This window comes from Chroicocephalus ridibundus, chromosome 7, assembly GCF_963924245.1.
Source record: "Chroicocephalus ridibundus chromosome 7, bChrRid1.1, whole genome shotgun sequence".
NCBI classification, from domain to species: domain Eukaryota; kingdom Metazoa; phylum Chordata; class Aves; order Charadriiformes; family Laridae; genus Chroicocephalus; species Chroicocephalus ridibundus.
In genome coordinates, this window is record NC_086290.1 from 43,273,608 (window position 1) to 43,286,130 (window position 12,523).

General features: G+C 40.4%; 1 protein-coding gene across 10 annotated transcripts in view; it reads right to left on the reverse strand.

The window, feature by feature from the left end:
- The window catches only part of AGAP1 (ArfGAP with GTPase domain, ankyrin repeat and PH domain 1), a 380,589-nt gene that overhangs the window by 186,333 nt on the left and 181,733 nt on the right, over positions 1–12,523 (reverse strand). For all 10 annotated transcript variants that reach the window (XM_063341692.1, XM_063341691.1, XM_063341694.1 and 7 more), the window contains one exon: positions 9,239–9,331. In XM_063341692.1, coding sequence (XP_063197762.1) covers positions 9,239–9,331 — 93 coding nt within the window. The remainder of the gene's footprint in view (positions 1–9,238; positions 9,332–12,523) is intronic.

Sequence of the window (12,523 nt, forward strand, 5' to 3'; positions counted from 1 at the left end):
AAGTAGACAAAATGACACCTTTACATATGTCTGTGGAGCAGCTGTAGGCTGCTCACCTTGGTCTCATAGCGTGCTTGGGACTATCACTCCACAACGTAGCAGGCATTTAGAGATAAAATAAGGGCAATTTATAAGACAGGAGACAGAAAGCTCGTATTTCAGGGACTCTCAAAAACTAGGAAGAGACCAACTAAAAGAAACGCGGTAGAAATTCAATCCTTATACACCAGAGACCCAAATTCCAGCTTTCTCCTGCAACCCTGAGACACATCAGGAAGGCAAACCAGTAGAACCCAGAAAGCGGGAGGAAGCAGATGACCCGGTGGGACAGACTGACAGGCAGAGAGGAAAGAAAGAAGAATTGTCTCAGTCCGAGATGCTGAGGCTCCTGCCCAGGCCTGCCTGCTTCGGCTAAGGGCCAGGCTGTAACGCCTGGAGCTTGCAGGGTTAAACCCCGCACACCCACTGAACCACACCGTACTCTCATCTCCTTCCACTGTTCGGAACCAGAGAGGTACAAATTAAAGTAAGCTTCCTGAAACTGGTGGGGAAAAAAAAAATAATAGTCCATTAAATCCATAAACTTTTAAAATGCTATTTTTTATGCCAAATACTTAGGACTACTGCGTTTCTTGGGATGGTATCTGAAAATCACCAACAGTAAAACACACAAAAACAGCTCTCGCAGTCAAACGAAACATTATTCCAGGCAGGTACATGGAGCTGTAGCCGTTCCTTTGATGTAAGGGCACATTTGATCTAATTGGAAAAAATATTTCAAGTGCACTGGGAATAGTCACTGTTAACTGAATGCAACAACGAAAAAGGAAAAAAGAGCATGCAGACCCGAGGGAATTACCAAATCAATTAACAACTAATTCAGGAACTAATTTCTGTATTGCCTCTTAGCACAAAACTGTATCTTTAATTTCTCCTGCAATAAGCATCACCATGATAGTCCTAACACACTCTGACGCTTTAAATGAGTTTACAAGTATCTCTTTTTGATTGGCTATATAACATTATTTCTTCACAGTTCAATGCAACCACAGCCAAGCGCTCTGAAATATTTAATTATACTGGTAGCTACCAGTTAACAATTTACAGAACCACAGCGAGTACAAAACATTTTATAACTAGTAATCAGCTAATTAAAAACACGGCAAAATGTGTATATTCTGATTATAAACAATTGCGGAGGAATTACACAGAAGATTTCAGCACTAAGAGCATTTGGCTAAAAACCATACCCTCGTGTTTGTACAAGCAGATCTGGATACTGATTACTGTGATTAGGCAGAAGTGTGACAGAGGAAATTACACCTCATGCTAGATATAAATAAATAAAACTATGTCATCTGCCAGTTCTTTGTTAGTGGCATCGTTTCTGTGTTTTGGAAAGCTGCTCTCTGGAGACACGGATACTGGCTTGCTAACAACTCTTTAGAAGCCTTAAACGAACATCAATAAATAAAACCCAAAAGCTGTCGTAGTTGTGGTGAACGCTTTGGCATTGAAGATGGAGTGGTTGGTGTCTGTGTGTCACTGAAACGGGTGTTGGGTGCCGGAGCTCTGCAGGTAGCGCCTGTGCAGAAGGGTGCGTTACGTACAGAAGAGCCACATGTAACCAAGGCAAGTAAATCCTGGAGCTGTGTGCGCCCTTCCAGGTGTTTTCTGCCGTCCTTCTTTTGGTCATTACACGCATTAACCATTTTTTACTCCATAACGTAAGTGGATTTTGTATGGGGGTGGAAGAGATAAGGGCTAGCGCTCGGCAGCGGGTGGCAGGGTCTGCTAACGCTGCAGTGTCGTGTGTCCGTCCTGCTCGTGCCGTGCTGTTTTCTTTCGCCCTGTCAAGCCGTATGAATTAACCAAGAATAGACGCTAAGATGGTTGCTTATTTGTTCTCTCTTTTTGGTAGACTCCAAGTAAACATTTACATTCAGGAAACCTGCTGCAAAAAGCATTTGTTGTTCTCGGGTCTGACACTTGCCCGAAGCATTACAGTGCTCTTCTGCCAGTGAGGAGGACTAAGGACATCAGTTTGACTGACTAGACGTGGCAGACGATCTCTTTTCACAACCTATTTCCAAGACGCTGCCATACTCACTGCAATGCTCTAACAGCTGCGCAGACAGCCCTGGGTATTTTAGGGGAAAAATAGATTTCAGGTACGGTGATCTCGCTCGTTCAATGGGAAGGACCAAGATAACACGGTGGTGTGTGTTATTCCACACAAGAATCACGTAACCGTGACCGTACACATAAACGCCCCATCTAGAGCTAAAAATTAGTGAAGGAAAAGGTTAGGAAGAAGAAAACCACTAGTCAAGCAGCTGCACCTGTAGGGGACTGAAGGGAAGGAGGCGTCTGAGCAGCACGGGGTAGGAGGCAGGCAGGGGGTCAGGAAGATAACATGGGGCAAACAAGGTTACAAAACGAAAACGCTGGAAATTTAGTGATCAGAAATAAGGGAAGAAAGGCAAACGGGCAGCCTAAGCTCGCACATGCTGAAGGAAGAAAGGAAGGAAAAGGGCTAGTACCAGAAGATCCTGCCTCACCCTACGGGTCTCCTTGCCCTCCACAGTACCGATGGCCGCCGCAAAGTGTTCTTTGGTGGCGCTGGAAGAGGCACGAGGTCACTAGCAAAGCTTCTCCCCAGACACACATCAAGAGCGAATGCTAAAACTAAGTCTAATAAAAACAAAGTTTGAGACACGCTACATCAAAGTCCTTCTCTTTTATTTGAAAGGCGCTTCCTAAAGCCCTCAGGCCAGGGGCTGCCATGCAGGTGTTGACAATCTAAGCGAGGAGTGCCCAGGTGAGACCAGGATGGGGAAAAAAAAAATAGTAATTGAGAAATACAGCAATTCCCAATTTCCCAGAGATTCTTTCCACAGAGCAGCACAAAGTGTCAGAAGAGTTCACTAGGCAAAAACCCTTAACTAAACAAAAATTCTGTATTTTGGCGTTATGGACGTCAAAAATAGCAAAGATTTTTTCCCCTGAATAGGAAGTTTTTGACAAATTGCTTAACTTACATTCTTCTAATGCTAGGACAATTGGGAAAGGATTGAAAACTGACAACGCAATGGCCAGGCTTGAAACAAAAAAGTTAATAGGAAATTCTTAGCGATACACGATTTTTTTAAAGTTACTTTAAAAAAATTGCTGATAAGGGATCGTAAGTCGCAACACAACTTCTCAAATATTTCAGAAGCTACTTAACCAAGCTGACTTTTTTTCATGCAGAGTTTCACATTTGTTGAAAATATTTTCCAATAGTTATCTTTGCCAAGTTTAATGGTATTTTTTATAAAATTCAGATGTACGTTGTGAAGTTCCAGTTTTGTTTATGCCCATTTGAAGGAAAAACTTGTGCCTCCAGGAACCAAACTCTTCTTCACGAAAAGCAAATCAGTGATGCCACCCCCATTTGGTGACAAAGCCTTTATCTTAGCCCTGACCTGAAATATATTTGCCATTCTTAGTTCAGTTAAAAAAAAAAAAAAAAAGACAAAAAAGACAAAAAAAGACAAAATAGCTAAATTCAGTAAGATTATTTTAATGTACTGAAATACGTCAAGCTGGTAGGCAAAGAAGGTCATTTGAAATATCACCGAAAACTAAAGCCTGAATAAGATATTCAACTTTCTCCATTAACACAGCCATTTGCAAACTGAGAGAAGCGAATGGATTCTGAAGTTCACCTTTGCAAGTCATGGATGGCAAATTTTTCACTATGTCATCAGTGCAACATTAACCATTAGAACATTTATTTTTTAATCCAGACTTCAAGTTTGCTATTCCTAAATGATGCAGGAGTCTGGGGACACGAGAGGTGCAGCACCTCCCAGGGTAAGCCATGGGTTGTGGCAACCTGTCCAAATCTATTTTGACCAGTTTTTGGTAGAAGAACAGTCAAGGTTATATAGTTGGACTATAGAATAATATGAACATCTGTGATTAAGTGCAAATGGCAAATAGAAGGAGGTCTGAAAGCTGAAAATCAAGGCCAGCTCTTATGTATTTATTTACACTCTAATCTGGGGGGGATATGGGTAGGAGAGGAAGAAAAAAAAAAAAGCGAGCACACAGCTGCCATCCCAAAAACAGACCTCCCATCTGCCACCCACGATTTGCATGTCACCTTCTCCAGGCTCATTTGTACTTCATTAACTGCCATTGACTTAACAAGATTTATGCAAATGACACCATAGGAGCTCGCTAACTCCCACTGCAATCAAGTGATTATGTATGTACAATTCTCCACAGCAATGAAAAATTAATACATGACAAGCCCACTCACCGCTGAGCTGAGCTTCTTGCTTTTATTTTTCTTGTTGTGGGTTGTTTTTGGTTTTGGTTTTTTTTTTTTTTTATTTGAATATGCCCTACAAGATTTTAGCAAGACCACAGAAAAGAAAGTAATCTTCCCAAAATGCTGCAAAAAACCTCCCCGTCCTAGAAAGTGTGCCACTCTAAACTGGACAGCCTAATACACGCTTCAAAATACGCACTCAAGCGACCAGGAACACATCTTCGTTTTCAGAATAAATGTTTTTGCACGGAGGACAGTCCAAACGGAGTAAGCCATTCACCCCGACTTGGCTTTAGGAGTAGTATTAGCATGGCTACAGAATATTTCTAGTTTAAGCACCTCTTTCTCAGAAGTACAGAACTTTCTATGGATTTGAACTTTGGGCTAATATTGTTCCAGACGTTTTTCTGACTCCATTTGATTAGCCGAAGATATTTAAATAGCACGTAAGTGAGACTGCAGAAAGAGCAATTACGTTAAAACCCAATCATTTTAAAGTTAGATTGTAACATGTAACAAAGCAAAAGCCAAGAACCTCTGCAGTCTCCTATAATGCCCTCCAAAACATTAGAGGCATTAAACATGGGATCTTACCATTCTTTCACATTTTTTTTTTCTTTTTGGAAAATTACAGCATCCACAGCTCTCAAAGGATGCTAAAAGCACAGGATTTAAGGCATGCTGGTACTGCTACGCATGCAAAAGGTTTCTGTACCTCCCCGGGAAATTTGCCTTCCCAAAATTTCACTCACTTTAGAGTATTTTGGCAGAAGTTAGCAGTCACGTTTTAAAAACACACCTGCTTTTCATTGCCTACATTTTGGGTTTCTGCTGGGCTAAAGAAGGTTCATCAGAACCATTTTATATGGCTTAGCCCAGTAAAACCATATTTAGCACTGCAGTGAAAAGTGATTTTTAACATTTGGAAAGGACAGGAAGAGTAAGAACATTAAATTAACTCTTTTCGACCAGACTGCTCTGAGTTAAGGATAAAGCCCTGAATGAGTGAGGTGTTTCCTTGGAAGGAAATACGCCACTTACAATTTTACCTATTTTTCCCAAACTCTCAGGGATTCAGGGACCAAGAACACAAATTCAGGAGCAGGTTACAACTCTTGGCATCTTTTGACCAAAAACCGTACCAAACTCTAGTAGCTGTGTAGGTCGGTATTCGGGTCCCAGAAAGGACGTAATAGAGAATTAGAAGCGACTCTTCATGCCACAAGATGTATATGCGCATTTAGAGAGAAATCAGGAAAGGAATTAAATGCCCCTACAAAACCCCACTCCTCTACCAGTGTAAACCATCTCCAAATATACAAAAGCATCACTTTGACAACAGACATCAACCACAGTTGGTTAAACAGCTGGAATATGGACCTGGTTCTTATGAAAAAATAGTTGAGATGAATGACAAACTCCTCGCCATCACATTTTCTACACTTCCTAGAGAGCTGATTTTTTTCACACGTTTATCCTGTGCTCTCCCCACCACACACAAACTTGACTAATATCAGCTCTTCCTCCCCCCTTTCACGAGTGCCTGTAGTGCTGGAAGAGATTTCATTTTTTTTTTTCCTCAAAACCAGAACATTTCTGATCTCCAATTAACTTGTTTTGGTTTTAGTTGTGTTTTGGTATTTTTATTTCTAAATTGTTGTTATTTTGGGTTTTTTTTTTGTTTTGATTTGGTTTGAAGTTGGGAAATAGTATTTCTGATTTTTGGGAGACCCTCAGTAGATAAGAACGACCCACAGGCATCATAAAATACCCTGGATAAATAAGCCATTGATTCCAACACCTGAATAGTAAGGCTTTTCTTTTTTCTATTTGCTTTTTTGTAATTACCTTTTCTTCAAGTAGCAGTGGACTGAGAACACAAAGTCCACTGTATGTGAATCTCAACCGTAACATATTATTTTTTTTTTCTGGTTAAATCTGCGAATAAGCTCACGCAACCCAACTGAAGCACTGGTCTACCAGTATGAGCTTGGACTTCTACATTGCACCAGAAGCACAGCCTTGCCAGAAGCCCTTTTAAAGTATTGCTGCCACACACATAGAATGAAGACCAATGGAGAATAAAACAAAGTATTGATAAGAGATATTAAAAAGGCCTGGTCGCTGCATACTTTTGGAGATGTACCAATAGAAGAGTACGTGCATGAAGCCAGCAAAGGCATTTTGCTCAAGAGCAGCTTAAAGAAGTCGGAAAATGTTTCACATAACCGGAGGTTACTCCTGATCCTGGCATGGGGTAGTGCAGCAATCTGCCTTTCGGGCCAATAGGAGGATGAGCATTGGAAAACACGGCAAAAAAAAGATGAACAGTCTTTTAATGAAATAATAAGCTGGCTCTCCCACAGCAACACCATGAATACTACAATCTGCATTCGACTTCCTCAAAAGACTTCTCTTTCTGTTCCCTGGCCACTTCTCACAGAAGCATACCCTGATGGAAGGGGTGTCTCATTGCAAGAAGGCACAGTAGCATGATATACTGAAGTGTTTAGCTCAAAAAGTTCCTTTTCACATCCCTCTGCCTTATTCACAGTTAATGCGTAAAATAAGAGAATTCCATCAGGAATTTCTGCTGCCTCAGAGAAACATCCAAGTATCTGGCACCGATAGAGCCCACCAACAACAGCAATTTAACTGGGTGCCACCTCTCCTGATAGGAGCCCTCCGTCTAATTAGCGGGTAGACAAAAACCCATCCCGCTGGTCAAACTTCAGGAGCCATTTTTCTGCTTGAAACCGTGTAGTTTGTAATGAAGCACCACTTCAAGCTAATGTATGTTTTTTAACAGTAACGAAACATTGTCAGTATGAATTATACATCGTATTTCAATTTTTAGTTAACTGTTCCCACGTCAAAAAAGTATTTTGTCCTACTCCATCTTCTTTTGCTTCAATTGCTAGGTGATGCTGGTCTCCTACGCTTTACTGAAGACCATCTCTAAAGGAGAACGACAGACCAGTATGATGTGAAATACCACTGGTAGCAGCCATCCTACAACACTCCATGCCACTCAACCTCCCTCTCCCTAGCACCCTTCCAAAACCCCGATGAATAGGACAGATCTGCTGACTACAGACCTGCTCAATATTTGCTGATAATTGCTTGCGTGTGACAAAATGAAATTACCATAATTGGGATTAATAACAAAAAGTACCCGTTCCCCAAAGATTGGTCACACTCAGTATACAAGCGGGGCTTGCAGGGAGAATTTTTCAATACAGAAATTCAAGAGATGGTAAGAGATATTTCATTATAATATGGTATATCTTACAATACTCTTCCTACAGGTGCATTTTTAATCAACCTAATTTCATACAACAGCATTTTAGAAAAGAACAGTAGGTATGCCTTGAATAAATATTGAAAAGTATACTCCTCAGTTTTTCATTCTCAGCTGCATTCGCAGACACTTCTGTTTAATTAGCATTACCCAAAAGAATTTCGGCCGGTCTAACCCATCTCATACCATACAAAAGCTGTAGAAAAAAAAATTGTTTCTTGTTTTAAATGCCTGGAATCTCCTCCCCTGAACGCAGAGCCAAATACTGAGCGCTTATCTGGTTTCAAACTGCTCTTCTGAATTGCAGTGTGTTTGATTAAAATTTTTCTACTAGAGATTCACAGACACCGCAGCACTTCTGCTGCCTGATGGTCCCAAAAGCTCTTTTTAACTGCCTTTAAGAAAGAAAAGCCCTGCAAAATACTTAAGGGTACAGAACCATCTCCCCCTCGCTCCTCAAAAGAAAAAAAAAACCACAACCAAAACCCAACCCCCCTCCCCCCCAAACACGTAAACCCACCCGCAAAGAACAGACCTGGGGCTACCTGGAGAGATGAACCATGGACTAAGGAAAGATGAGAAGCGGCAAGTGACCCTCGGGAGGGCAGGAAAGCCACCAAACGAAACAGGAAACAACCGCATGGGAAGAAAATAAGCTCCCTTCCCTCGGCACTTCGGCTATCTCCAGCAAAGTGACTCACACAACAGTAAATACTTGCAAACACTATCAGAGACTATTTGTAAGCATCCCGTACGAACGCCTAGTGTGGTGTTCTCAACTGTATGAATTCAGTGTAATTTAATTTGAGAAAGTAAATGATCTCATTCACCTAAATACTTCGCATCAGATGCTGGCATTGCTTTTGCCTTTCAAAGGAGTGTTCACAGCTACAATTTAGCATTGAGTTTCCGGGCTAATGAAAGCGCATCTAGGCTAGTAAAACAGACCAAAACAAATCCTTGAATTCAAGTCCTGTTGTGTAATGAGGAAGTTTAATTAAGGCCACACATTACAGCTGTAAATGTTCTCTTATATAATAAGGTCTAAATGAAACTGAACCTAATCAAAGTTACAATTCCTTCATTAGCAAATTACAAACAAGAGCGCACAGCTGACACACCGGCTATGATTATCACAACTAATTGCCTCGTTGTTACAAACCAGCCCGAAACTGTGTTCAGATGTCCGTCTGCAGTAGCAAATTAGGGCCACATCAGGCTATTTCTGCGATCACAAGGGGCTCTTGTAGAGCGATCTGATTTACCCCGCCGACTGCCAGCACACGGCCCAATCAAAGCCCTCTCTACAAAGGCAGCTTTGAAGCCAGCACAGCCTAGAAACCCGCTCCATATGCAGGCCGGCAGACTGCACTTCATTAGGCCTGTTGTCACATTTTCCCTCTTCTTATTCTAATGATCCTATTTTAATACACATAGGAACCTCTCCTAATTGATGTCAAGTGAGTGACTTCCACATTCATCACCGGAGCACATCAAACGCGTCTTGGCGCATGGGCCCCGCCATCAGAGTGCTTAAGACCCGAGGTGTGTCTCCAACTACCGAAAGCAAAAAAAAAAAAAAAAAAAAGGCAAAAAAAAAAGTATTTCGGCATTACCTGTTTAATTGGGATTGCGCGACCGCTTCCAATGCTATCTGTTCTGCTCTCCAGGACCTTCTTCTCTTTGTCTGGGTCACTCCCTTTCCGAGACTGCAGAGCAAAAAGAAAGTTTGTGCTCCATTAAATGTAGCAGTTCACACAGAGGATGCTTTTTTTTTTTCCTATTTTTTTTTTAAAAGCAATTTTATGAAAAAAAAAAAAAAAAAAAGTATTTTGCCACATAAATATAGACTCAAAAGGTACGGGTGAGAACCTACAAAAGTACCCAACCATCCAAAACTCTGAATACTAAAATACCACCTCTAATTTTCAACCATCCACTTGTTTGAAACGACATTTGGGTGTAAAGAGTTAGAGTTTCACTGCCTGAAGACCCAACAAATCAGAGGACACGTTTCTGAAGTCTCCAATAATAGCTTCAAAGAGGAATGAAGGTTCCAGCTTCTCATTAAAAAAAAATAAATTGATACATACATGCATACATTTAACTTCCATCTGTGTGGGTTTTAGAATTGATATCAACCACTTAGAAATGCGATTTTATGATGCTGGTTTTGATCATATTGACTTTTAACTTGTTATTTTTTTTCTACTTTTGGATGGTCAGAAAGTGGGAATCGCAAGAAAAGGTAGTGAGTGAGGCTGAAAAAAAAGTTATCTGAACACAGTGAAGAAAAATCAGCATGAGGAAAATTTAACCAATGTTTAAAACCTGAATTGCCTGATCTTGGCTTTCTATAATGCTAGAACTGCCCCAGGAGTAAGCTCCCAGTGCTCACTTCATGACTTTATAAAGTTATATAGTAATTTTAAGAAGTTATCGAGATTCCAGTCCATTATTGTGAAAGAACGCACGAGCATAATGATTGTGACAGATTTATTTTATTACGAAAAGAAGACCTGAGAGTCGTCCTCCTTAATAACTGAACTGACAAGTGACAACTTCACTCCATTACTTTTCAATAGGAACATTACTCACACAATATCGAAAATGGGAAAACATTTTCATGTGCTTTTCAAATCAGAGATGATATATGAAACGAATACATTTGCCATGTCCGGCACCACAATGGGAAGTTAATGAAAACCAGAGCGACACAAGATCCCGCTTTTCATTTGCAGTAGAAAGAGATGTTCGAAAGACACTGAAATTAGGAGACCGATTAGGATTGCGGATAGCTAATATCCATTTTCCATATTATATGAAGGGGAGGAAGGAAGAAAAATAAAATAAAAAAAAATAATCCCCAAAGCAGTTGCTTTCAGGCGCGAGAGGAGGGAAGGGGAGGGAGAAAACCCACGGAGGAGGACTTCAAGCAACACCATTCTAAGGAACACATTTACCCAGCAGGGATCCCGTGCTGCTTTCCCCACTCCGCCGGGAGCGGGCTCCTATCACTAGTTACTATGGTTCGGGGCAATGGAATGACGTGCCAGGGAATTAAACAAAGAATAAATGAAAGCAAGCAAAACAAGTGGGAGGGATGAAATCCAATGTTCAGGATAACTATTGTTCCCCGTCCTTCAAAACAGATTTCTGAATCTGAAAGTGCCACTTCCCAATAATACAAGGCAAAACAATGCTTCAATGGTGCAAAGTGCCCGTAAGTGACATTTTAAAGAAACTCAGTGAGGGTAGCCAAATCCTGGGGAGGGAAGTTGTCAACTTGAATGTTTCTTTTTTTTATGTGACTTTTTTAAAGAAAGGATCCCGCTTCTGAAAAGCAAGCTAAATATCTATGCACTATTTCTCATTTTTATTTTTAAATCACCATGTCTTCCATTCTGTAAAAGTAACTGCATCTGGAAATAGGTGCATCTGCATAGAGAAGGGAAACATCCATATGCAAAATGTTGTCAAATACCAAAAGTATAGAAATGTAGAAATTTCTGCTAGGCAAATTCTATTCTAGCTTCTAGAATAGACTAAATTTTCAAGGGGAGAATCTTAGCAGCCTCTGCTATTTATAAAGACAAATCGTGCAGTGAAACAGAGATATATTCCGATCTTTTATGCTTTTGCACCTATGACACAGGCAATGCATCTTTCATCCTATAGCATAAAAAAAAATAGACTCTAAACCATACTGGATCAACATTTGCTAGGACTTTTTCTGATGTCACGACAACACGTGAAGTCGTTCTATTTAAAACTTCCTTCAAGTGAACCAGAAGTCCAAAAAAATTTAAAACACCTGCATGAATATAATTTGACTCATTTCTCCTTTTTATTGGAAGTCATACGCAGACTTACGTCAACTTGAAACCTTCGCCAAGTTAGGTCTGTGAAATAAGTTTTAGTCCCAGAAGGATACAGCACCCGGGTCTGGGCACAACCAGAATCCCGGATCAGCACTCCAGAGAGTCCCGAAAGTAACAACGCTGATCTCTTAATAGTAGAGACTGAGACAGAGTTCATCTTAACTTTTTAAAAAAAGTCTTGCTTGCAATTCTGCAAAGATTTAAGATGGGCAATAATGAACATGGGAAAGGAGATGCACCTCACGGTACCCGAAGTTCATTCACCCCGTTCGGGATTGAACACGGTTACAGGCAGAGTTCTTTGCTGAAGTGACCCTCACACCCACCTGAAATCCCCACCTGCGCTACACACTGTTTGTTAGTCGTCCCTGTTAAAACACTGCACAAAACAAAGGACATTTAGCCTTCCACTAATATTTGATCTATTTTCTTAAGTAGAAAGTCAGCTATTGCACCAAGAGCTTTACAGCAAATATTAATATTCAGAGTAAAAAAGATCAGACACTGCGTTTTATGCACTTAAACATGAACATGCTTAGAATTCCCAACCCTATTCCAACTCAAAAGCTGTAATCAATTTTAAAAAAATTCACAGCTGTTCTCAACTTAATTTTCTTCCAACGCTAAAAGAGCTTAATGTAGGAAACTGAACATATTACCTATGCTAGATAACAAGGGGTAATTTGCAATTAAACAGAAATATTTATTTTAATATTTATTTATTTTGCAATTAAACTGAAAGATTCTGTAAGGGATAAAGGCATAAACAAGTAACAGGCTGGGAAAGAAGCACAGCAAGAAACTCTGAGCTAAACAGTAACATATTTTGATTAAGCACTCTGTTCGTAACTAGACAGAAAATACTTGACATCTATTTATTCAATTAAATAATTCCAGGTTATAACTTGGCCGCTACGGCGTGAAACCCGGGTTATAGCAGGGTCAGTGTTAAATACCTCAGGACACGGGTTACAGGGCGACTCATTACACAGCATTCAATACGCCCAGATTTTAAAAGAC